Below are 26,259 nucleotides of genomic sequence, written 5' to 3'. Positions count from 1 at the left end.
TGAATTGCAGGAAATGTGATTTAGAGCAGGGCTTTTTTTATCTTGGCGGCACAGAATTCCAAGGTTACTGTACGGCGCCAGCGAGGCTTCAAAGAAGTAGCCCAGGATGGATGCAGTGGTGGTTGGGGATGAGTGATGTGGCCGATTACGCTGTGTAGGTAAAGCTGGATGTTAGGGTTAAAGACGTCAAGCAAGGGTGAGCACGGGGAATTTTTTTTCTCCTCTAGATGAACACGTGCACTATAGTTTTTCTTCATCTGTCTGGGATGAGCGTTTGGAGGCAGTTGCTTATAAGGTGCTAATATGCTGTCACTCCTAGCAGATGAGGCTTGTTTTACACTTGAAGAACTGCGAGTCTGCAGAGATGAAAGGTAGCTCTGGCTCGTGCAGAACATGGTAATTCTTACAATCCTCATTTTTCTCCTCGGTATTCGTTTTCTTTTCTGGGCAGGCAAATCAGTTTCATTCCCAAGCCTGTGGATTCTCAAGCAGGTAAGAGAATGGAGCACCTTACAGCCCATTCTCTGTGTCAATTCCCTGTCTTTATCTAGTCTGTGGTTTGGTCACTTGCCAAGAAGGAGCGAGACAGATTCTTTGGCTGCAAAGAACAGTTTCTGTCTTGGTGGCACTGAGGATGTAGTCAAAGGGCTTCCAGCTTTGCCCTGTGCTGAAAGAGCTCCTTGAGATTGTAACAGCTCAATTGAAGGATTTCCTGTGTGCTTTGAAAATGTGAAACGGGGGAAGCAGCGTTGCTTTCTTCTACTAGTTATGCAGCTGCCAAAGAGGAGACCTCCTGAAATCTGAATTTTCTCACTAACTCTGGAAAAGCAGAGGTCTTGCGATGTGCTTTTCACTGCTTGGGATTTTCGTCTGTCTTCAATATTTGCATTTGAAAACTTAAGTAAAATTTGAAGTCTAAATTTCCTGTCCGTGGCTTTGCTCCCAGGGCAGAGCTGGTGATGACACCCATGCTGAGCCTCTCTTCAGCTCCTCTGTAGTTAGCATGAGGTAGGGAGCTGGGACAGTTACTATAGACCCACTGCCAAGTGAGAAGTTTGGGCTTTCAGAGTATTTTAGTCAGCGTGCTGCATTTGGGAATGCTCAGTGGGTCTGTGATGCTCATCTCCAGAAGCCTTTGCTGTAAACCAGTGTGTCTGGGTTGGCAGAGTTTGCTTAGAGGACGTGGTGGGTGTGGATTACTGGGGTTTGTTTGGTTTTTTATTTGTGTAAAAATGCCCACTATACTAGCATAATTTCCAGGAGTTAGAGTTGAAGGAGTGGTGGTGGTCTCTGCCTGACGGGCTGGGAAGGGGACGCGAGTGTTGCGATTCAGTCAGCTCTTGTCTCAAGCAGAGAGAAATGGAAGTGGAAAGGAAATGGAAGTGCACTAAAATTGGGGATATGGGGAAGTTCACAGCCCTTTTTCAGAAGCCTGGAGTGAGGGAGGCTTTCGATACATGTAGGTGCTTCTCTCTGGACCCTTGATAGTGTCCCTCCTCTTCTCCCATCTGGACAGGAGAGATCTGAGCTGCAAGGACTGTGTGGTCATCTTCCCCATGGCAGCTGGACAGTGGATGTTTACTCCTCTTCTTCCCTTCCCTTGGGGTTTTGATGTTGTATGTCCTCCAGATGACCCCATGCAGCAGTTGGGATGTGGAGGGAGGGGATGACCATCGGTTGGTTACCTGTCACAACTCCTGACTGTGTGGCAGCTCCAAGCTTGATCAGGCACCAGCATGGGGAAATTCATCTGATGTTTTAAATCTAAATGAGGCTGGCGCGGCTCTGAGCTGACATTAAGTATGAATTTAAGGACTAGTTTGTAATAGCTGTTTTAAACTTGCACTGTAAATTTGGAAGGGCTAATGAAGCCGTGGAAATGCTCCACAATGAGCCAGCCCTCGCTGTCTCCAAATAATGTCACGCTGCTGCTCTAAGCTGTGAGCCTGCCTTGTCTGCTAAATCCCACTGCTCCAGGAATCATGGCCATGCCGTGCCAAGCAGCCCCGACTCGTGCCAGTAGCTGTGCCGCTCTGCAGAGGGGGTTCTGCTTTTAGCACAGCTGAGCTTTCCAGATTTGGGACCAGCCTTCCAGCCATGCGATGCAGAGACCCCTCCTGATCCGTTTGGCCCCTCTCGGCTATGCAGTCTCTTTTGGGACCGACACAGATCATTTTTTAAGCTGTATGCAAGTATCATATGGCGTTTTGCCCAGAGAACAATGTGGGATGGATTGACAAGAGCAGAAGAGCTCAGGCTGGGAGTGTGCACAAGTATCTTGTATTAATCTACCAGCTAAAGGCACTTGTAAAGAAGCAACTCATTCTGTGGCATAGAAAAGTTTGGATGCATTGGATGTTGGGTGGGGGGAAAAGGGGAATAGATCCCTTTCTAAAAGTCACTGTAAGATGTGCCAATTGCCGTGTCTTCACGTGTCTGGTGGGCTCCAGACAAGGGCTGTAGGCACCGTATTGTCACCTTGGGGCGTCAAGTCTTGAACGTTTGAGGGGGCTCTTGAATTGTCTTCTTTCCAGGAATATCTTTGCTCCCATTTAAGAGGAGGTTTCTACCTTTTCTGGACCCAGAGCAAAAAAAAGTACATTTTGCATTCCCCTTGCTCTGAGCTGTTTAAGATGGAGACCTTCCAGAGGCCCCTCATGGTTTTTCGTCTGCACCCTGTCTGGTGTTGTAGGGCTATTCAGCACTGACAGGTTACAGATAAACTTCTCTTCCAGGGCTGAAGAAACCTGGGAAATTGTCACCATGTGGTGATCTGGATATCACTGTGGTAGGCAGATTCCAGCTGGCTTCAAACTGGGCTACCTGAGCCATTCAAGCCATCACCTCCTTTCCCTTTTCCGTGCTGCTCTCAGTGATTTTGCTGCAGAAAGCAATTCCAACATCCCATTAAAACAGAGGCAGGTTTCAGGCAGTAGGCTGTCAATCACAGAAGTCCTAAGAGTCCCCAAACCAAGTCTTCTGACCCTGAGCCACCAGGATGTGAGGATCAGAGTGCTGATGGAATATGCTCCTGCCTAGCTTGGTCGCTGCATTCAGCAGCATCAGAGGATAAGCCTGAGGTTACACTTCACTGGCGTAATTCTTGGTGAAAGTGATGTCTGTGATCGTGATGTTTGGATCCAAGAGGAAAAGATGAGCAAAGGAATCTAGGTCTGGGGTTTGTGTGCTGCTGTCTTGGTGCTCATAGTAGAGGAGACTTCCAGGAGAAACCCCAGATGTGGAGAGTTAATGCAAATCCGTGGTAAAAGCCTTTCACAGTGGGTCTTGCACTAGGTAGCATAGAATTGCACAGAAGGTCTAGCCCTATTTTCTCACTGCATGGGCAGAAGTAGCTCGGAAAGCATGGAAAAGGAATTTATGTGTTTCCAGTCCTTGGCTTTGTCTTTCTGCAAGGGTATCTGTAGCTGATGTAATGGATCTCTCCAGAAGAGTGTCTAAATAGGCGCTCTGTTTGCAGCCACCGTGGAGCTATTGAGAGTAACGTGGAGTCACGGTGCGTGTGTGGGATTGCATTTGGAATAAAGGAGGAGTAAATGCTCGACAGGTCTACATGATGTGTGTGCTGTGTGCTGCTGAACACAGCAATTAAACAAGGGCTGCTTTGCCTGTCACAGGGAGGGGATGAAGCAGGCTTGAGTCCTGCTTTGTTCTTCTAGGAAGCCGCCTATTAATATCTGTCCTCCTGAGAAAACTTCCCCAAATGATGAGAGAGCTGTGAGGACAAATCTACGCGCATGAGAAAGAAGGTTTCATAACAGAGAATGTCTTTATTGCCAACCTCCTTTGATTGCTCTGAAATCTTTCCTTATAGATCCCACCACAACCTCGGCGTGCGGCTCCTATCACCCCCCCACCTCCAGAGAAACGCAAGAACACACAGATTTCTGCTTCTCTTAAAAGTAAGGAGAAACTGCTTTCCATATCTTGGGCACAGAATAGACACTGGGCGATATAACCATCAAGTTGCCTGGATGCTTTGTCCTTAGGAGGGCATCCTTATACATATCCTAAATTCTTATAGTTTTTTTTTTTTATATATATATATGTATCTCCTAAATTCCTATAGATTAAATATCTCTCTCTCCTCTAAATTCCTATAGCTTTTATATATAGGTATATATATCTCCTAAATTCCTATAGGTTTTAATGCTAACGATTATGAGCTGGTGGCCAGTGCTCCTTCATGCCCTCTCTGATTTGGGAGGGCCCGGGCAGCCTGGCACATGTGGATGGGTGCCAGGTACAGCATCCTGCTGGTCCTCCAGTGCCAGTGGCCCTGGGAAACGTGGTGCTTTCCAAGGAGCAAACTCTGTGCCTGTTCACTTGGCTAATCAAGCCAGCACACAGCCTTGGTGATTTAGGATCCTTGTGTGTGCTTTACTGCCACAGGCACCATAGGAATTCAGAAAGGTTGTTCTCCTTCAACTCATTATCATGATTTAGTGAAGCATGGTAGGAGCTATCATTTGTGAATGCTCCTCTGAGGAAGAAAAAAGAGGGATGCTGAACCCTGTGGGAGGGAAGGGCCCTGTTTTTGCCTACCTTGTGCTTACCTTGAAGTGGAGTGGTGGATGGAGTGGTGGAGGGCTCCCAGGACCAACAGGGCAGGAAGGGTTGGAGTTGCCTCCGGAGGTGCAGCAAAGGCATTTTGTGTGTCTGGTCCTTCCTTTGGTGTTGGGGAAACCATCTTCCCTGAGCGCTGGCCTCCCTGTGGAGTGTGCTCCTTCTTCAGCACCAACATCAGCTGCTCTCACGAAGCTCTAAATGCAGGTAGCCCAGTGGTAGCCCAAGTAACTGTTTTTGTAGTCAGAGAAAGACTTGGGTACATTTCTGCTCGCTAGAAATGAATGGATAAGGTTTACCAGAAATATATATTAGACTGGGTTAAAGGAGAGAAAAATCTTAACATCTCTTTGCTTGTAGTGGATTTTTTTCCTTTTCTTACCACTGCAAGAGCTGGTCAAAACTGGAGGCAGGAGGGAAAAATACAGTAAAGCAGATAACGTGGAGCGTTGTGAAAGCAGTGTAAGCGAGCAGGGATTCAGGGCTCGTGATCAGATGTTGGAGAGTGCTGAAAGGGAGAGACTAGAGGTGTTGTCAGCCAAATGTGTCCTTCACTGTCAATGCTGTGCGTGCAGTTGGTGAGGTTCGTGCACAACGGAGGCGTGGGCTGGCGTGTGAAGCCTTTGGTGTCTTGCAGTTCTCAGGCACCATCGTTCAAAAGTGAGAGCTTGGATCCTGAAGGCAGAAAAAGGCCCTCGCTAAGCTGGGGGAAACGACTTCTCAGTCCCTTAATCCTGTCCCTCCCTCCTTCCCTTCCCCTGTGTAAAACACTAAGCCCTTTGAAAGGGTATTCATCTCAATGGAGTAGTTCTCCCCTTTCTAAAGAGGTGATTGTGCAGGAAAGCTCCAGAGAGAACTGGTACAATTTTGCTTTGAGATAAGTGAGGCAGGAAGAGGAGTTAAACTGCCCTGGTCGCATGCACAATGAGCCTTTTAATGGACTGCACTGTAGCAATTTGTGCTTTTCTTCTTTTCCTTTGATGCTGTTGCTAAGGCATTTTTAATTGTTCCCTTTCAGGCGCTGTTGAAATTATCCCTGGGTCAGCTTCTAGCGCCTCCTCTATAAGCACGACATCCCTGGATACCTTGTACACAGCTTCTTCTGTATCAGAGACCGCTCTCCCGACGGCCACCTCCAGTCCTGCCAACACCCCACCCCCTGTCCCGAGCCGGAGTGTCCACACCACGATAACACGTAATTTGGACACCGGCTCCGTGGGCCACTCCCGCTATGGCTCTTCCCCAAAGGATGGGGCCAGCAAATCTCCCCAGAGCAAGAGGTCTGCCCCTGCGCCGCCGGCGGAAGGGGCCACCCAGAGGTCCCACGCCGTGGACGGGGAGAAGACTTCTCAGGTGAAGAAAGCTGCTCCAGCCCCCCCCGCAAACCTGGATGCCTTCAGCTCCCTCTGCCTGGAGGATAAGAAGGCAGCTGTGGTGGAGCCGGTGCCAGCTGAACCCAGCGGTCTGGTGGCATCTGTGCCCAAGACAATAGGTGCCGAACTGATTGAGCTGGTGCGCAGGAACACCCACCTCAGCTACGAGCTGTCCCGCGTGGCCATTGGCGTGGTCATTGGCCACATCCAGACCTCCGTTCCAGCAACCAGTAGCATCATGGAGCAGATTCTCATCTCCGTGGTGGAGAGTAAGGTAATGTATGCGGGGCTGAGGGGCTGCTGCAAGCCGCTTTCTAGCATCAAGCAGATGATGTTGTGAGCTCCATGAGCTCTCCTAACGTTTGGGATGAGAAGTGCAGCGAGACCCCAAAGGAAAGAGGCAAGGTGCTAGATGGTGGTACGTGTCTAGGCAAGGGAACCAGGAGTTTAAACCAGGGAAGTGGAAAACAGGTGATATTTTTTTTTTCCTCCCAAGTGAGCTGCAGCTGTTCGGCGTAACCTTGAATTTGGAGCTGGAGGTGAGAGGTGAAACCAGCTGAGGGGGCCCTCAGTGCTGGGAAGCAGCAGCAGGTGGTGGTGGAGGGGTGAGTGTTTCAGATGAGACTGCAGTTTGGGGAGAGACTGGGGGGATGCAGTGAACAACAGTGAACTGAACGACGTGAGCACATCAGGTGGGAGGTGACAGTCACCTTCCAGGTCCCAGGAACAGCACTAGTGATGAAGTGATGTAGGAATGGATGGAGTGGGACTTGAGGCATGCCGAGAAAGCTCTGACACGAGTTGTTGACTGCTGACTGTGGAGGCTCATGGAGAACCATTGTGGCAGTGTATAATCAGAGAAATAAATGAGTAGTGACTAAGGAGGTATTTTCTATTATGAATGTGACAAATAAAAGCTGAGGAAAATGGAGCCTTTGGAATAAGTGCTTCTTTATGGAAACCTTTTATAAAATAATGCATTGTACAGACTTCTTTCATTCTACAGTGCTGCATGGCCCCTGTGTAGATTCAGCATGCCTGTGCGTACTACATGTCTGTACTCATTCTTGTCTCTTTAAACGACGGAGCACTCAAAACTTCTACATATCTGGCCTGGTCTTTCACCAGAGCAATGAAAACTAGATTTCTGTAGGTGCAAACCTCTCTGTTATTCCTAACACATGCATCAGCCCTGCTTTTTTCGAGAAACCACAGAAGAGCAGTTTTTCAGCCACTGGAGGAAGAGCTTTATCTTGAGCTTGTTCTAAATAAACCTTATGCCCAAAAATGCCTCCTTCCTCTGCTACAGATATCCAAGGGGGTAAGTAAAAAGATGCTTCTGGCAGCAGTCATTAAAATGGTGACGTGTACCTGGACAGCCCTCCACTTTAGTTACAGGGATAATAATTTTCAGCTCCCACTTGCTGAATACAGCCCCAAGGAGTACGTTTCATATAAATATCTAAGATTGGAGTTCCATTGCTAATGGCAAGATTATAATGAACTGTTCAGGGGCATTTGAATATGGAAAACTAATGGCATTCAAATTTTAGATCAAATCGTAATCTGTTTAACTGTCTGCGCTGAATAGAAGGCCCTATAAGCAATCATCAAATCTCAGTTTGTGGCCGTAACCCAACAGTTAATTGCTTCCTGCTTCGATAACAATACCGTGTCAGCGTGCGATCGAGATTCAGCAAAAATATAGCTGTTTCAGGCAAATTTTCTGGCCCTGACTTGCACGGTAGGAAATTCAGTTTTCTGTTATTTGAATATTATTTTTATTTTTAATACCTGTTCTCAGCATACAATAAGCTTAATTCCACAGAAGCCATTTAGCGTCAAGTTTATGCAGAAGGGATTTGGAAAGCTCAATTTCATGGTCATTGCGTGGATCTACCCAAAACTGATACAATATCTGTCATCTGGGACATCTGAGGGACTTAAAAATCCCTGGTACTGTAGGGAGAAACAGGAGAAGGTCCTGTCCCCTTTTGCAGTACCTCATCATACCGATCTTCAGCAGTAGTGCTTTCAGAAGGAAAGCCTGTGTGGGCTTGCCTAGTGCTCAGGTTGTAGATGTTGTGGTTGTAGTGTGTGTTTTTCCTGAATATCCCATGCAGAACATGTATCTGAGCTGATATGCAGGTGCTGGTCTCAGATGAGGTGGCTCGCCTGGTGCAGAAGACCATGCCTGACAGTTAAAAGGGCAGCCACGTGTTGCTGTGGGGTGGCTGTACTGCCAGAGCTTCGCTAGCATAGTTACCGGTACAAATTATTGTCGTTGAATTTGTGTTGTTCATTATACCAAATAGTTCCACAGTCTCAGGGGGGTTGTGTGGAATTGTTGCTGAGTCATCAGTTCTAGGTCAAAGGCTTTTTTTTTTCCCTTTAATTTGTAACTTCTGAGATCCCTCTACACCCCAAGCCATGCAAATATGTCATCAGCCCTTCTTTTGCATATTTTTCAAGTTTTTTTTACTTCCACACCCTAAAACAGAGTGAGGGATCAGCTTTGATTTAAAGCTGTGCTCTGCTCATTGTTAGTATACCTGCTCCAACCTTTTTTTATCGCGTTCTTTAATTAGTGCTCTCCTTTCTGTTCTTATTCCAGTCTTAATTTGAAGTCAGATCACCGATTTACAAAATCAATTCCAGAATCCATTACCTTGCTCCTATCCCCAGTGCCTTCTGAAGGTTGAATTGCGGTGGCACTTTTCCTCTTATTTACCTTGCTGCTCCTCCAGCTGTGGAGTCATGTCAGCGACTGATTCTGTGATGGAAAGGCTTGTGTTTGCAAGAGAACAAAATACTCTTCTGCGGGGACAGCATCGTGCCCCTGCTTTTAGAGCGGTAACAGGGGAACAGCAAAGACAAGGGGGCCTTTGAGGTGCTCACACCTTAGGAAACCTGCTTCAGAGGTGCCGTATTGCTTGGGGAACCCTGATCTGCAGAAGCAAACGTGCTCGGCTGGCTTCCCTGTGACAGGATTTGACCTGGCTTTGGAAATGGCCCTTTTTCTTGTGTTTGAGCTGGTCCCTGATGGGTGCTACGGTGGTCAGGCAAGATGTGCAAGAAGAAGTGAACCCCCTTTTTAAAAGAATTGCTGCAGCAGAGCTGGTTTTCACAAGAACCTCTCTGAAATTTGAACGTAACTAAAGATAATGTAGATGGTACCTGGTTTTCAGGCATTTAGAGAATCACTTGGATTAGTATGGATTGGTGATACGTGATTTCCTTCAGCTCTGCTGAATTATCTCCCATCAGAGAGGAGGGAGGGGGTGGCACTGTAGATGTCTCATCTAGGGAGGTCAATTTGAGGATTTATTAAACCGAGTGTGAGGCAAGCAGAATTGCCTAACACTCAAGCTAGGTATCTTTCTGATAAGAAATCACTTATCTGCCTTTTATTAAATTAGCATTGCCGTGTTGCACTTATTCAGACCCATCTCTGATTGCCTTAAATTTAAGCTTGAAAACTGCTGACGAGGGTGTGTTCAGTTCAGACTCGTAGATCAGCCCAGGCTGCTGGGTGGGGTCGAACGGTTCTCGGATGTGTTGGAGATGGAAGAACAAGTTAGGAAGTTGATGTGAGAGGTGACTTATCTCTGGAGGGGATGTCCCTTTTAGTGCTGGGCTGTGACCTGCTCCCAGCTGCCCATCACTGGTGCCTGTTGTCCCCAGTGAGCCCTGACAAACCTCACGGCTAACATGACCAAGCTCCCTCTTGCTTTCCCTGAATCCACACGGGCTGCCTCTCACGTGCAGTTCGTGTTTGTTCCTTTATTCAGCCCTGCTTAAAGAAGAATTGCTTTTGACAAGACACAAATGCTGCTCTGAGGCTTGGCTTTTCCCTGCAGGAGCTTTGTCCCTCTGCGTGCGTGCGACAATGTGAAGGTCGGCTAGATGAGTGCTTTCAAGGCCATCTCCTTTGGCTGGGCTGTTAGCGTGCCTGCATAGGGCTCCTCCTTTGTGAAATACTGTAACAAAAGTGAATCTGGATAGTAGGAGGCATGCATTAATGCTTAGGCAAGTCCTTTGCTCAGTAATTGCTAGTGTCCATGGGGTGCCCAGCCTGCTGCTGCTGCAAGATAGTGTATGAAAGGTGTGCCCTGTAGAGCTTGGTGCAGCCGAAGTTGGGTGTTTCTCTTGCACCATGTTTCATCTGGTCCAGCGGCTGTCGAGGAGCCTGGCAGTCTGTGTGTGTCAAGAGCAGTGTTAGCCACTTGGTTTTTGTAGCTGGGGCTCTATGGGAAGGGTTTGCCACCCAGAGGAGGGGTAATTCCCAGAGTGGTGCTCCTGAAATGTGTGTAAAAAGCTGCTGTATGGTTTACCTGAGGCAGATCTGAGCTCATCTGGGGGGAAGCGGCTGGTCCGTGCGTGCACCCACAGCAGAGACGATCCACCACACTTGTTGATATGGTGGGGAGGGAGGCGTGGGAGAGGGTGAAGAAAAAATGGGAGGAAGAGCTTGTGAGGATGGCATTTGGGTTTTTGTGGGAGACATGACCACGTCTAAGCACTGTGGGTGCGATGGGGTTCCCAAATTGTTTTTTGGCTGTTTAGCAGGAACAAAATCCCATCGACGTTTTTTTCTGCTGGGCTCTGAGGAGGGACCTGTTTGAAACAGCAAGATAATGCAAAGTGACATTGTTAGAAATACCGAAGCCTTCTCCTCCTCCTCATTGGCTCTCTAGCAGATTCCTGGAAACGACCATATGACAAGGCTGCAGGGTGAAGTAGCTGCCAAGATGTTTAATAAGCAGAGACCTGACCTGGTGGTGGGAGGGCTGAGAAGAGTGCTGAGTGTGCATTGAGACGATGCCTGGTGTCGTTACAACAGTAGGATTGAAGAGCTTGTTAATGGATTGATCTCATCCAAGTCCATTAGGAGCTTGATGCTCGGTGGAGTCCTGAGGGCTGCAGATGAAGGATTGGAGGAAGCAGATTAGTGATAAGAGGCTGAATAGAGTGATCATTAAATCGAGTAATCATTAAAATGCTTGTCCAAAAAGACATCCCAGCAGCGGGCTGAGGAAGGACCAGCCCTGCACTGCTCTGGCAAGGAGGGTGTGACTGAGGTACAGACGCGGAGAGCCCTCTCCCAAGCAGCTGGGACACATGAGGACAGGGAGTTGACACTGCGGTGTTGCAGGACCTAAAGAGAGAAGGAGATAGCAAGAGTAAGCAAATCTCTTAACTAACGTATTTGCTTTTCTGATAAATCACCATTCAGTGGGAGATGTGCATTTGTGCTTAGCTCCTGAAAACTGCCGTCCTCTGTCACAGCTGGTTACCTGGTTTTCTGCCGTGTCATTCACAGCTTCCCAAGATGTTAAGAGCATGCAGAGGCTTGTGTTAAACCAGCATGCTCCTTCCTGCATTACCTGACAAAATTTATGTAATGGGCAGAACAACTATAATACGTTTTTATGATATAATTGACATACTGAATTGAAGTTCTAATTTGTTCACACCCCAAATACCTCAAAGCAAATGACTAACAATTCTGTCTCCAATAAAGCAGATGAGACGTCACTGTTAAACCTGAAGTGGTTTTCCTAGAAAGGGCTGGAGGGTTGAAGGTGTGCAGGAAGGGCGCCGCCTCTGCGACTGCCAGTCTCGCGTGGCACAAGCTGCTCGTGTCATGGGTGTGTGATGCTGTGTGCATTGCCACTGACACAAAACGTCGGCTTGTGTTTTGTACAAAGTTGTTCTGCTTTGCTTTTAGTGTGACGATCTGCTTTAAAGGCTGGCTGTGCCTGGCCACATAGCTGGCCCCTTGGAAGGAGCTGTACCAAGGTAGAACTAAGTCTTCTCCAGATTTCCAGGAGAAGACACTGCAGCAGCAGGGTGTCTTGGCTGGTAACAGTAAAGATATTTTCACACTGAACAATTGTGACTTTCTATTGCACACTGCAAAACAGCTTCATCCAAAAGTTGTTAAGGGCTTAGTCTCAGTGAGTGAGTTTTCTGTTTGAACTTCTCAGCTCTGTTCTCTTCCACTTTGCTGATCACCTGCTGCTTGTTGTCACTGCTGCCAAACCCTTGTGTATATAATTTGAGTTCTTCTACAAATTAGTCTCTGCCTCTCTTAATGGTGCTGGGGCTCATCACCTGTAATCAGCCAATTACACGTGCTGGTCCCCTCTTCTTGCCCTGCTTTCATAGAACCAGATAGTTCACGTGATAAATACATAAGTCTTAGAGGGTTGTCCTGCGTCACAGGCCACTGCAGCTGTTAGGGCAGGTTAACTGCTGTCTGAGTACTCTGTTCCCTTTCTCAAAGGAGAGGAAAGTGTAAGAAAGACAGCTGAACAATGGAACCTTCATGGCAAGGGTTGTGTATGAACTGGAAGTGGTGGGGATGCAGGTGATGGCAATTTCAGAAAGGAGTTTGTGCAGCAAGATTTGCTGAGTTAAGCTGCATTGTACCTACAAGCTGCAGAGCTCCTGTGGACAGCAGTTGAGCTCTGCTTTTTGGAAGAAAGCACAACCAGCGTAGCCCAAGATAAATTGGTTCCCATCCCTGCTGCAGAAGATGGCAGTTGGCATGTAGAGTACCATGCAAGTGTTTGCTCCCAAGTCAAGGATTAAAAGTCTGTCCCTTTCAGGCCGGAGGGAAGGGGCAGTGAAGGGAACTTCTCCTTCCTGAAGGCAGTTGTGCAGGTTGGTGGTTTTGTGTCCCAGGACACATCTATGTTACCAAGGGTGATCCTGGAGCTGAGCTCAGCTGCTGCCTGGCAGCGCTCTTGGCTTTCATCATTCTCATGATGATTTTCACAGACTGCAATGTGTCCTCTGAAGGGCTTCTGAACACCTGCTGGATGCCCACACCTAGGAAAAAAAACATGTTTTACTTGTTTTGCGGGGATGTAGTAGAGTACCTCTGGGTTCACTGAGGTTGGGTGGCCCCATGGTCTTGGCGCATTGAGCTGCTTTTGTGAAAGATGTGGTGTAGTTGGCTGCGCTCTAGGAAGGCACCGAGTGTAGTACTCTGTCCAAGCAATTGGGGTTTTCCTTGAAGCATTTCAAAATGTGGAGAGGGCTGTGATCATCTGGGTTGGCTTCTTGCCTTAAGTTCCTCTCTTATAGGAAGTGAACATTCCCCTCACTGCAGCGTTCACCTTCCCTGGGACACAGGGGCAGCCAGCGGTGATCTGCAAACGCCCTCTGGTTTGCTGTGAAGAAAAGTAGGAAAGTTTGTGATGTGCCTGTATGCTAAGAGGTTACAATTATGTGATTTAGGAAGGACTCAGATACAAATTCCTATGGCTTTGGGAATGTTGACTTGCCTGTATCAGCCTTAGGTTATTAAATGCAATGAGGAAAAAAAGAGGTATGGCTTTGTTTGAGTGAGGTTTTCTGGGCTCTTTAACACCCTTGGAAGACAGCTAATGGTCCAGCAGGTTGGTGGCAGCTTGGATTTGAAGAGTTTCTCACCGTGCACCAGTCCTGGCACCTATTTTAGTTCATTCACTGCATTAACTGTGCAAGGAGAGGAGGCAGGTAGAGGTCCCAGAAGTCTGAGAGCTGAAGTTAATGTCTGTGGATTAAACTTGCTGGTTTTTTGCTGCCAGTTCTTGACTGAATGAGGTCAACTGCCAGTCCCGAGACAAAGATTAGAGGAAACAGGCACCCAAACAACAGCTAGCTGTCAGGACCCCACTAACCAGTGGGTTTGCTATCGTGCAGAATTTGAGTGCTGGGCTGCCCTCGGGACAGATCTGCCACGATGAGCAGCGGCTGGAGGTGATCTTCGCGGATCTGGCCAGACACAAGGATGACGCTCAGCAGCGCAGCTGGGCGCTCTATGAGGATGAGAATGTCATCTGCTGCTACTTGGAGGAGCTGCTTCGTATCCTGGCGAGTAAATTTCTCTCTTTACAGGCAGAGCAGACAGTGCTGGTAAAGTTCCTTTTTTCTGACCTTCTTTGCCTCTGTGTTGCCATCGGACCTGTTCGTTCAGAGGGCACAGGTTTCTTGTGCATCCTTTACTGTGGATGTGAAGCCTTGCTGTCCTGTGTGGGATCTGCAGCGCTCTTAAGCTGCTTTCCACTCCACTTTACAGAGCTGTTCTGAATAGAGGTACTGAGCCGTTCTTCATGGTAACTGTAGTATTTGACTATCAAAGGAGAATATAAATCCTCGCCTCCAAATGTGCAACCATTTCCTTCTATTTTTGGGGTGGTGGTAGATGTACAATGCTTCTCATGATAGAAGTGGTGCTAGAGACACTCTGTGTAACTGCATCAAGGTGCTGCTTGGATCATGGTTTTTTTAGATATTTTCAGCCCAAGACATGCTGTATGGCAGAGGCGTTTCTTAAGAATTCACTTCGATGCAGAATCTGCAGGGTGGCAGTTCTCAAGCTGTCTTTGTGCTCTGCCTTCAGTGTCATTGAGATGGTTGGACTGGGGCTACTGAGATCTGAAAGCAGCTGGCCTCCCTCCGGGTCCCTGCAGCAGGTACTTTGCTGTTTTGATGTGCTTCTGGGCTGACGTGTTCATTCTTCCTTCCAGACAGATGCAGACCCAGAAGTCTGCAAGAAAATGTGCAAGAAGAATGAGTTTGAATCTGTCCTGTCCCTTGTCGCCTATTATCAAATGGTAAGGCGGTAGAATGCATCAAATTCCTTTTTTTGAGGTTTTCCTGAAGATGCAAAAGAGCAGGGTTGCTATGAGGAATATAGGCAAGATGTTCCTCCTGGATAGGACAGTTCTGTGAACTAGAAGGAATTCCAGCACGCCCCTTCTGCAGGCTAACATCAATGCTATGCACACAAGTTGTATGGAAGAGCGGAGGATGCTGTAGCCTTCGAAGCGGTAGCTGACACTGTGAAGGGTAAAGCTTGCTGTTTTTATTAACTCTGTTGGGGGACAGAATTGGCATCACTAATACCTAGAAGAAGGATTTCTGAGGATGCCTTGGGAAAGCTGACAGGCTGTGATGGCTCCTCTTTAATTGATGCTCTCTTGTGCATTAGGAAATAGCTTTGCTTAGGAAAGTAGGTTGTGAACAGAAGCCTTGGGAGCGAGGAAGGAAATGAGTATTCAGAGGAAGAAACGGAAGTTTTGCCTTTAATCCCTGTGCTTCCCAGCAGTAGGAACTTGTACCCAGTTATGTCTCTACCTTAGGGTGAGCCCAAATCTGGGACATCGTTTCATCTAATAAATTGTTTTTACAGGAACACAGGGTGCCGTTACGGCTGCTGCTGTTGAAGTGCTTTGGAGCCATGTGCAACTTGGATGCTGCAGTCATCTCAACACTTGTAAACTCTGTGCTGCCGATGGAGCTGGCGCGGGACATGCAGACTCACACACAGGGTGAGCCGGAGCTGCTGTACCCAGCTCCCCAGGAGTGTGTCTTTGCATTAGATGATTTACAGCGGCACTGGTGGCCCCCCAAGTGCCCGAGTGCTCTACATGCCCAATGCTCTGGGGAGAATGGAGTCTCTTTTTAAAGTTATTCAGGTTATTACAGCTGTAAGAGGAGAATGCTTGGGAGGGGATGTTTCAGTCCAGTGGTGTGAGGCCCTCTAGCTCTTGAGTGTGCCCTTAATGACCTACATCACTTTGCTTAGGCACTTTGGAGTGTGGGCATTTCAAAGGGTGTGGAGTGCCTGAAAAACAGTGTTTCAGCTCAGGGCAGGGCAAAGCACTGGTGGTGTGGAGAGAAACTGAGATCATTATTAGCCTGTGTTAGCTACACTTTCTCTTTGTGCTGCCGCTGCTTATCAATTCTACACAGTGAACTTATCACGCTGTTGGTGTCTTATCTAGTTATGCATGAGAAGCTTCTTCTCTAGGCAGAGGTTTTACTGCCCAAGAAGCAAATAATGCTTGGTTATGAGACTATGACTCTGCTTCTATGGCAACATTACTCCTGATTTTGTGCTGCCAAAAATAAACTTTGTTGTGCATCCATCACTAATTCATAATGATTGTCTCCAGGTGAGCATCTTCTGCACTGTGTCCAAACAGGCCTTAGTCTCCTGCTCTGTTCCCTGAGTTGCAGGCAGGGCAGGCTGGTCGTCCTTCTTATTCCTTGCCTGGTTGCAGTCTTGCTGTTTCGCCAGGGGCTGTGTCATCGCAGATAGCACAGCTACCTCAGCATCTTGATATGATGGACCATGGAGCTCTGACTAGGTGACTTCTGCACACTTTTGCTGATCACCGCGCAGCACTTCTGGTTGAGGCAGGCCTGTCTCCCAGGGAGTGCTAACTCTGCTTTGGGCACCTGAAAAGCATTGCGGTGGAAGTGGGTGAAAAGCAGCTCTGCTGTGTCCTCCAAATTGCTGATCTGCAGCTCTGCAGCATCTCTTCTTTCCTTATCTCCATCTCAAGGTGAGAGGCTTTTTCCACTGTTGGTTACAGGAGCCTCCCAAATCGGTGTCCTGATCCTGAGCTGCCTCCCTTGTGCTAAGCCAATGGCTGGCACTTGTGCAAATGTCATCTCTGCAGCATCTAGTCCTCTTGGCCTTCACAGCAGGGCTGCAGGGAAGTAACCATCCTTGACCCAAACGTGTCTGTCCTTCACAGGTGTTTTAGGGCATTAGTAGTTCCCTCCTGCTGTTCTGGTCCTCGCTGCTCCATGTCCTGCCAGCAAATGGCAAGCAGTACCTTGTGTGAAAACACGACCTTGAATCCTAGAATGACTTGAGCTTATTTTGATACTAAAATCTGGGGAATAGCGTATCTGTGACATACCGTGGAATAGCTAATCCTTTCTGCGGATGGCAGGGGCCAGAGCAATCGGTGCCAGCATTAAGCAACTGGGGAGCGTTGAGCTGGCTGCAGCAGCTCTGTGGGATCCCTCCTGGCTTGTTACTGAAGAGCAGCCGAGGCAGAAGCTTTATAGGGGCATGCTGGGTGCCTTTGATGAGAAGGCACTTTACCCTGGGGCTGATGCAGGCGTGTTGGCTGCTGGCCAGTTCTTCTGCCAGATGCCTGGGTCTTACTGCTTCTGGACAGCCACTTCCCTCTGCTGCGGCTGGCCTGCACATCTTCCAGTGTTAGAAGAGCTTATAATAAGCCACAGCAAGGCAGAATTAGCCAGAACAATTCCAAAGAAAACAGACAGGGATAATCCAGTTTGTAATCGTGACTTTCTTCTCTGTTGCAGCTCAGTGTACGTGCAAATCAGCTGCTGGGCTCTTTTTTACTTGAGTTACAGACAATTCTGTCTGTTCCCACTGCCCGGGTTTTGCATTGCTGTGTTTAAAGGCTGGAAGCAAGGTCTTTGAAGGCCTCTGAGAATTATCTTTCATACATAACAGCAGCTTTCTCACCAGTACCTCAGCAAGCTTCAGAAATGCAGGCTGGTGAGCAGTCGCATCTTTCCTGCCCTTCACGGCCACTTAAGTGACGCTTATCCGTCGTCAGCAGAGTCCCTCTGCTTCAGGAGGGTTGTATTAATGCTATTTACTTTCTTGTGATCACTGGTGCTGCTCTGGAAGGGAAAAAACCAGCTGTGCTTTGACTGGCCTGGTGAGTCTTGGGTAAATCTGGCTGCAAACTGGGACACTCCAAAAACTTGTAGAGTTTGTGCTGAGCAAGTGCACTGGGTTAATCTGGATTTTCACCGAGCTCAGCTTTCTGACTGGTTTCAGCATCCTTTAATACAGCAACCTTAGGCAAATCCGACAAGATTTGCCACCTATCAGTGGAGTCTGCTGTCAGCTGAGATGAATGGACATCAGTTCATGGCACGTGAGCCAAGGATGTGTAAAACTACCCTCCCCCCCTCCCCCAATTAATCTTTTTCTCCATATTTTCTGAAACCACGTGTTTCTCACTGGGTTCTGATTCTCAGGCTATTATTTCATTGCTCCTGATGTGATGAGAGAAAATATTTTGTTCCTGAAAGCCTGAACTAGAAACATGGGAGCAGCAGGTCCCTGTGTCTGCCTGCAGCAGGATCCTGCCTCTGATACCCAACTTCTGAAGCTGTGGAGGAAAGAATGTAAAAATCATGTGGAGAACAGTTTGTCAGATTCTTTTTCTGTTGCAGTGAGCTTTAGCATCACTGACGCCTTATAGCTGAGAGCTTCTAATATAAGTATGAATTAAATTTAAGTCATTGAATATCCTCACTCTTCATTTACCGCGAGTAAACACCAGCTTCCAGCTTTCCTTTGCTGCCACATGGCCTAGAGTGCTCTCCTACAAATTCTTAATCTTGTTAATGCTGTAGTATCTCTGGTTAAGCCCCCAATGATCTATTTTTACTCAAAGTATTTTCTGTTTGAAAACTCAGGCATCTTGTGGAGTTCTGACCAAGTCTGCACGCTCTTTGTTTACAGAGGCTTTGCTCTTAGAACTGACTTCCCAGGAGCGCAAGGCTGGAGTGATTCTCCAGCACTTTCCCCCCATGCTAAGAGTAAATCCAAGAGCTACCGAATGTTTCAAGTCCTTTGGCCAAGTCCAGGAGTATCTGATGACAATGAAGGCATCAGCTTGTGCAGTAAAACCAAACTGCGGGGTGTGCATGGTTAGAGGTGGATTGATTTGTGCATAGTGAAGTGAGGTATCTTAAGGGGTTGGAGGGAGAACTGGATGCAGTGCATATTGTCCAGGGAAGCAGTGCTGTTGGGAGAAGCATTGTTCATTGAGGGGCTTCCTCCTCTAATGAAAAGTAGTTTGGGTCATTTTTTTATAAGTAGACCCTCAGTTTTCTTACCACAAATGCCCTCAGGCTATTTATAAAAATAATATTCCTTTTCCTGTCATCTTCAGACTCGATGAACTGGACGCAGGCTACATTTTATTATGACATAGATCCTATTGCATGACTTTTTTATTTCTTTTCCATCTGCAAATATTCACTGTGGTTATCCATTAATTAAAATTCAGGAAAGGCACTGGCTATGGTTCTGTGGAGTATTCACGTAGAGCTGTTGCCAGCAAAAATTGTGTTGGACTAGCAGGCTTTGGGACGGATTAATGCTGGAGACACGTGTGGCCTGGAAGGTGGGCAGATGCACAGCCCGAGTCATGAGCAGTGATCTGGTCTCCCCAGAGACCTTTTATACCTCCAGGCAGAGCTGAGGTAGCGAAAGTAGAGCAGTGCAGCGATGGTAACAAGAAGCATCGCTGTCCGGGGGTGGTGTTGGTTGGAACAGGCAGTATTTCAAGGTGGCCAGATGGATGCTTTTTCTGGGTTCAGTAATTATATAACTATGGGATGTGTCCTGGGACTGTGCAGGGGAGGCTTTTAATTATTCAGATCATGTTTGCCCAGATCCTTTTAAGTGGAGGGGGAAAAAATTGAGAATTCTGGTTGTGATTATTTTTAAATTGCTTTGGAAACGCATGGCACAGAGGCGTGTGGTGTGCTTAAACGGGGAAAAACACCCTTATAGCTCAGTCGATACAGGAACAAGGAACAGTCTTATTGGTGTAAAATATCTGTGTTTTAATGCATGACTTCCCAGCTGCAGTTGGGGAAATGTTTCACATCCTCAGAAGACATAATGGCAGGACCTTTATCTTGCAGATCATCAAAAGATGTGCTACTCTGCACTGGTGCTGGCAATGATGTTCTCCATGGGGGAGCCCCTGCCATATCATCACTATGGTAAGAGCTGCTTGTGCTTACGGCTTGATAGGACAGCAGATATGAAAATGGACCATCATGGCACAGGGAGGGGACTTATCCTGGTGGCCAAGCTGGGGGCAGCTAGGGGAAAGCCCAGCACGAGCAGGGCAAGAGTAGGGTCTGTTCTTTATCAGTGGAGCCTGGCTGCTTAAACACTGGGCTAAGATGCCAGATTTCGGGAGAGAGCATCACAGGTCTGGGTTGGAGCAGTGGAGGATTAATGCCGTGCTGCAGAAGACGTGGATTTGCCCTTCATTGTGACTAAGCTGCATTTTGTTTTGCCTCTGCCCTTCATGAAAGCATGCACCTCTTACTTGCCCTGGAGACGTTCTGTCTGCTGATGAGGCTGAGAGCCCAGATGACTCCGTGGAAGCCCAAGCCCACTGAAGCTGTCAGCTGCGTAATGTGGCCTCTTTTTGTCCTTTCAGTCCAACCAGAAAGCACTGCCTGCTTCTTCCCCTGGCCGTGTTGTATTCCCTCTCTTTGGGAGACTCTGGGCTCAGTTTTCCTGGAAATGCAGTAGCGATTGTTATAAGCATCTCCTCAGCAGCTTCACCTTAACACCTTGGTAAACACATACACGAATTAAGCCGGTGCAGTAGAGACTGTGGAATGAGCTTCCACACCTCCTGCTTTTCTCTTCTTGTATAACTGTGGCAATTATTTCCTGCAGGTGGACTTATTTGCATGAGCTCTTGAGCTTTCTTAATCGCTAAATTGAAAAATGGGTTGTTACTAATGATCTGGATGATTACTTTTTTTTTAAATAGATGGATTAAACCAGTGGTCAAGAATACAAATCTCTTTCTAGCTGATGGCTTCATTGGCAGCAGTGGTGCTGGAACAACAGCTAGAGCAGGATTTAGTGTTTTATTTACTCCAAGAAAGTGCCCGTGGGGGACCAACTTCCAGCATTCCCCTGCACTGTGAATAGTTCTCTGAGTTGCTTGTCTCTCTGACAAAGATACTTCAGTGGTCTGTGTAGTCCACTTGCAGGGCTGCTGATTCCCTGGAGGCTGATGCTGGCACTCCACTGGTGTCTTTGAAGCATAAAAGCATGGATAAATGGTTTGCACGGTCCCTTGTTGCTTGGCTTGTTTTCACTCTGCTGTAAATGCCCCTCTTTCTCCTTGCGCAGAACATCTCAACTCTCAGTTTGTGCAGTTCCTGCTGGATGTGATTGAGGACGGGCTGCCCTCGGACACCACTGACCAGCTGCCTGACTTATTTGTCAATGTCCTTCTGGCCTTCAATCTCCACATTCCAGGTTGGTTTGATGCTGCTCTGCCTTGGCAGGATTTCAGTGATCTGGAGCATTGAAGACATGAAAAATGGTGACGGAGGATCTCACCGGGTCTTCATGGTGCTGTGATAACCTCTCCAGCTCCACTAGCCTCTGGCAATACAATGTGTTTAAATGTTGTGCAAAACCCTAGAGGGAAAAAATTATCTCAGAGCCCATCTTCAACCACCCCTCTGAGGCACAGTGGCTCTGTGAAGCCCAGCGGATTTCTCTCTCGACTTCCACACTGTCTGGATCAAAGCAGTTGCTGAGCTGCTCTTGCAGAACATGAGTAGAGTTAACTCATAGGCACAGCTGATTTGGGAGAGAAAGATGCTTCAGTGAGCATTTCTTGGAACCAGTTCAGAAAAAGTCCTCTGCTTTCTGTAGGTCCTGACGAACCTCCTGGTTCCCTAGCTGCTTGAAGCTCATTCAGTGTCTGTGTGGTGGAGCCATTCAATGTTGGCCTGAGCTGTGCTTTCTCCTGAGCGCCCTCGTTCTCTGTCCTCCCTCCCCTGCTCAGCTCCATGAGAGCAGACAACACATCTAGTCCCTAGAGAAAAGGGATTTGCCCGCTCACTGACTGCGAGTTTTGAAGCCTGTTTTTGGAAGGTGGAGAGTAGTTCCAGGTCCTGCTAAGAGAGGCCGCTCCTCAACCCCAAATCTCCTGTTGCTCCCATTGTCTTTAGTGAATTAGTTTCTCTTGTTCTGCTTCTTGGCTTTATCCTTGGCTTTGTGGAGTGAGGGGAGGATAAAGCGGCAAGGACGTGTCCAATAATTTACCTTTTATTTTGAGTTGCACTTCATTAAAATTTATGTGAAAGTTTCTAATTTCATGTGAAAGTTGATTGCACAGAGACTGATTAAGTATGGTCTCTGCTGCTTTCATTCATTACCCCTTCTCACAGTTACTCATATACTTCCTGGCTGCAGTAATTAGTCAATAATGCATGACGAGCAGTGGGTTTCTAGAGGGGTGTTGCCCACTTGGGGTGTAGCCGAGAGCAGAGATGTGTTCTCTGATGCTAAAAACACGTTAAATGATGTACAGGTTGCTTATTAGTGGATTGAATTTTTCTTCCTCTGTCTATAAGACTCATCTATTGTAGAGCTTAATGGTGCAGCGTTAGTTCAAAAACTCTCCTTTGGAAGGTATTTCCCAGTACTTGGCTGGGTGGATTGAAGTTCACATGTGAATCAGAATGCACAAAGTCCGAAGTGTTTCCTGCACTGTTTCCAGATTTCTTTCACCTTCCCTCTCCCTGCCCCACCTACTCTGTGGGGCTGAAACTTTTCAGAGCTCTGATAGAACGTGGCTCACCCAGAGCACTGATGCAAAATATATCCACTATATTTTTTTATTACTGCGGTCTTCAGGAAACAAAGGGATGTGCTGAACAACTTTCTTCCTTAGTTCCAGAACACAGTGTGATCATGACTACAATAAGCAAGCACTCGAATGTCAAGACTTTCACAGAAAAGCTGCTGCTGCTGCTGAACAGGGGAGGTGAGTGTTTGCGGCACTATTTCATGCCTGGCAAGAGGTGCCTAAGGGACACGAGCCCGGTGCTCACTAAGGGGTGGGATGTGGGATGTATCAGAGATGCAGGTAGCTGAGGAGCTGTTGGCTCAAGCAGGACATGCTGCTTCCTGCGGAGTTTCTGAGGGTGGGGGGCTGCATTGCTGAGGATGGAGCTGCACAAAGAATGAAGCGGTGCTGGTGGCATCTGGGGAGAGAGTAGAGGCCTCTGGGCTGGCATTGCCATTTCAGACTGGTCCCCTCATCCCTCTGGGTCAGATCAGCTGCAATGTAAGCAAGCTCTTGCCTGGAAGAAAAGCTGTCTCTGGGTCACTTCTGTCCTTGGACAAACAGGGCTCCGTCAGCGCTGACACACAAGCCTCAGCCCGTGCTAGCAGTCATCAGCCCTGGGGGACAGATACAGAGGGAGATCTTGCCTTCTGAAATGCTGCTTAGAGGGGAACTTCCCATTTCAGAATCACTGGCACAGGGTTAGCTCTGTGTCTGCTCCAGGCATGGAGTAAAATCCACTGTACGTGTAGAGCTTTTGCAAAGCAGATTGCTAGAAAGCTGGAGATCTCCACAGGAAGAGTGGTGCCAGGTATTTCTGCCTGCGCTGCATGCCACTATTGTGCTTTCTAATGCCTTCTGGAGCACAGGGGCTTTGCCTGAGATTCATTTTGTTGATTTGCTGGTAAATAACTCATCCTGTGATGCTTGCAGCTCATCTTACTCTGGTTTTGGTTCTCTTTGGGATTGCAAATCATTGTCTCCACACTATATCAGCTTGAGGGCAGCCAGCTTCTCAGTGCTCTTCTTTCTGGCCTCCTCCCAAAGCCTTTGTTAAGCCCTTTCCCTGCCAGATCCCCTGCAGGGATCACCTTACTGAGAGGGTTGTGAGAAGAAAGAGGGGGGCTACAACCTAATAAAGATGCATGTGCCCGCCTTCCTGACAACTGCTGGGTGCCAGGAGGCTGCAGCATCCCAGATACCCTCTTGGGGTCTGCAGGGATGGATGGTGGAAGAGAACAGGATCATTTAAACTGGGAGGTCTTTCTTTTCCTGCTTCAGGATGGTACTAGCTTGGCCTATGTGGTGAAAGTTCATTTCTGGTACAGGTTCTGGTGGCCTTTTTACAGGGGTCATTGAACCAAACTTAATAAACCAGGGAGAAAATGAGTGGTAGCTCATTGAGCAAAAAGAGAAAGCACTGGATGTGCTAATAAACTTTCACCTGGGATGGTAGGTGAAACATAAACAATAATTAATGCTAATGAGTTTGGTCTCTGCTTGGTACCCTGCAAAGCTGCCATCGTGGTTACGCAGCTTTGTGCAAGGCACTAAGCTCTGCCAGCACAAAAGCTGACTGAGGCCAGGGGCAGCACCTCTCCAAAGCCTTTAAGGTCTAACGCAGGGATGTGCACTGAAGATGGAGGAGCTGGGCAACAGGGTGTGTGTGGCTCAGCACAGTCTCTTTGCCTCCCCCAGATGATCCAGTTTGTATCTTCAAGCATCAGCCTCAGCCGCCACACTCAGTGCTGAAGTTTCTGCAGGATATCTTTGCCAGCAAGGATACAGCCAGCATCTTCTACCACACGGACATGATGGTCCTGATAGACATCCTGGTGCGGCAGATTGCTGATCTCTCCCCAGGAGATAAGGTGCTCACAGGACTGGGGAAGCACTGGGGAATGTTGTGCAGTCCCAGAGCAATGGTGTTTCTCCTGGCCCTCTGTGGGGCCTGCTGATGCAGGCAAGAGTGGAGTCTTGGGATTGGCACGACAATTATGAGTGCTTAAATCAACCTTTGGGGCTGAGGAGGAAGGGAGAATTTATCCTGTCTGGCACGCAGCAGTAGAAAGGCATGTTTGAAGAAAGATCTGCCAGGCTTCTGGTGGTCTGCAGCATTCTGTCCAGGGACCTCAGAGAACGGGGACCATCTGTGAGTAGTAGAAGCAGGAGGGATCTCTGTTTTGGTCATGAAAGAGGCAGGGGATGTGTGCATATTTGAGAGTGGGTGAGGAGCAGCACTGGGTTGCTGTGGGATAAGCAGAGTTTTCCATAGCTACTAATGAGCCTTAAGGAAAAGCAGGTCCCTCTAGAGTTGCTCTCTGGCTGGTAGCTCAGCAGCAGCTGTTGCTGTGCTCATGCTGTAATGGAGGCTGGCATGCTTGTTTATCTCACTTTAAATCTTTCATTGTGCTCTGTGTTTTGTCTCCCCTCCCACTTGGCAGCTAAGGATGGAGTATCTGTCTCTGATGCACGCCATCATCCGCTCCACGCCCTATCTGCAGCACCAGCACCGCCTCTCTGACCTGCAGGGCATCTTGCAGCGCATCCTGGGGGAGGAGGAAGAGGACCAGCAGTGCCAGATGGACAAACTGATCATCTTGGAGATTTATAAGGAGTTCCCAGAAATCTCTCCTGGTACCAGCTAACCACCCCTTGGCTTGAACTGGAGTTTGAACCACTTGGATCGACAATGTCTCTCGTTGACACTTTCTCCCCATTCCTTTCCAGTACAGCTCATACCTTATATCCCTCTGTGCGAGGCCTAAGGTTGGGACAGTGTTCACCGGCCCTTTCGAGACGCCAGTGGCAGAAAGGGCAGAGGGTGCCCCTGGTGCTCGGGGGAAGCCAGAGCGAGGTGGGCGCTGGCGCGTGGTTTGCCTGCAAGACTCAAGCTGGAGGTATTTAGGCAGCTGGTGTTAGCGGGAAGGGCAGAGAGCTTGTGAGGGAGTTAGCAGCCGGGGTGGGGGTGGTGTTTAGCTGCGTCGGTGTCCCAAGGTCCAGAAGAGAAAGGCCTTTGCCTTAGAGTATCACTTCTTTTCCATGTGCATCTCTCTCTCCCTGCTGTGGCCAAGTGGAGTCCGCTGGTGCTTGGAAGAAGCTTTCGTAACATCTGTTTTGTTTCCTGCTGCTAGTGCCAATGTGCTGCAGCCCTGCCATGGGGAGGTAGCTCGCTCGCTGTCTAACGCCTCGTCTAGTGAGCCTTTCACTCCCTCCTGGCTCTCAGCTTTGCCTCTGGGTAGCAGCCCGCTTAGGGTCATAGAGGTCTTAACTCCAGCAGCTGCTTTTTTCAATCTGCTTTCTATAGTGACGTTTAAATCTGAATTTCTTGCACACCGTGGCAGCCTAGAAGCAGCAACCACGTGGGTGACGCCCTTAGAAAGCTTTTGGCCTGGACACAGTGCGTAGACGTGTCCTACCAGGTGAAAGCTGCTGCTTGCCACCTCTCTCACAGCGTTGTCCGGGGCTGCGTGTGGGCAGGCGCACTCTGTTCGTGAAGCGTGTGGATTTCTTGCCTTGAGCTTCATAGTAGCTCTGCCTCGCTGCCCTCCCTCTCCATGTGGCAGCGCGAGTCTGGTGTCCAGTAGCTGTTTGTGACTATGCACGAGTGTGGGGAACCCTTATTTATATTTCCTCTAGGTTTCTAGCAAATGGGATTAACCTCTTTCCCTGCTACAGATAGTCACACACACTAACGTGGGTCTCTTAGATATTCCTGTGCGCAGTCTGGTCACTCCCTGTCCCCAGCTCTTCCTTTGCAGTATCCAGTGTAGGAGCTATGGGAAATCAGAACTGGAAACACTGGGCGCTGTGTTTTTTTTCTAGCTTGAGGCGATGACACAAGCTCTGCTCTGCAGGCCTGGACTCTGGGCACTGGAGCAGAGATGCTTGGGAATGGAGGGGGTTGGCCTAGTAGCCAAGGGGGACGAAGACCTCCTGGAGTCAGCCTGGGAATGCCCAAGCTTAATAATCATCCCCGTAGAGAAACCTATTTTTCCCCTGTAAAAATGTATGAATGTCAAAAGGGATCCTGTATTTTCTTAAACACTAAGTGTAACAAGCAGGAAAATAAAAATGTCTTAAACTGAACTAGTATGAACGTAGCCCTGCCT

General features: G+C 48.1%; 1 protein-coding gene across 3 annotated transcripts in view; it reads left to right on the top strand.

Annotated features, from left to right (window-relative positions):
* The window catches only part of NCKIPSD (NCK interacting protein with SH3 domain), a 47,593-nt gene extending 21,334 nt beyond the window's left edge, over positions 1 to 26,259 (top strand). Inside the window, exons 4-13 of one of the 3 annotated variants that reach the window (XM_069866213.1) lie at positions 3,833 to 3,920; positions 5,603 to 6,231; positions 13,653 to 13,823; positions 14,480 to 14,566; positions 15,145 to 15,283; positions 19,455 to 19,535; positions 20,695 to 20,823; positions 22,253 to 22,345; positions 23,846 to 24,018; positions 24,592 to 26,259. In XM_069866213.1, the coding sequence (XP_069722314.1) occupies positions 3,833 to 3,920; positions 5,603 to 6,231; positions 13,653 to 13,823; positions 14,480 to 14,566; positions 15,145 to 15,283; positions 19,455 to 19,535; positions 20,695 to 20,823; positions 22,253 to 22,345; positions 23,846 to 24,018; positions 24,592 to 24,795 (1,794 nt within the window). In that variant the 3' untranslated portion in view covers positions 24,796 to 26,259. The other 2 variants (XM_069866214.1, XM_069866215.1) reach the window with 2 other exon arrangements.

This window comes from Phaenicophaeus curvirostris, chromosome 11 (genome assembly GCF_032191515.1).
Source record: "Phaenicophaeus curvirostris isolate KB17595 chromosome 11, BPBGC_Pcur_1.0, whole genome shotgun sequence".
NCBI lineage: Eukaryota > Metazoa > Chordata > Aves > Cuculiformes > Cuculidae > Phaenicophaeus > Phaenicophaeus curvirostris.
This window is presented reverse-complemented; position numbering and strand designations above follow the sequence as displayed.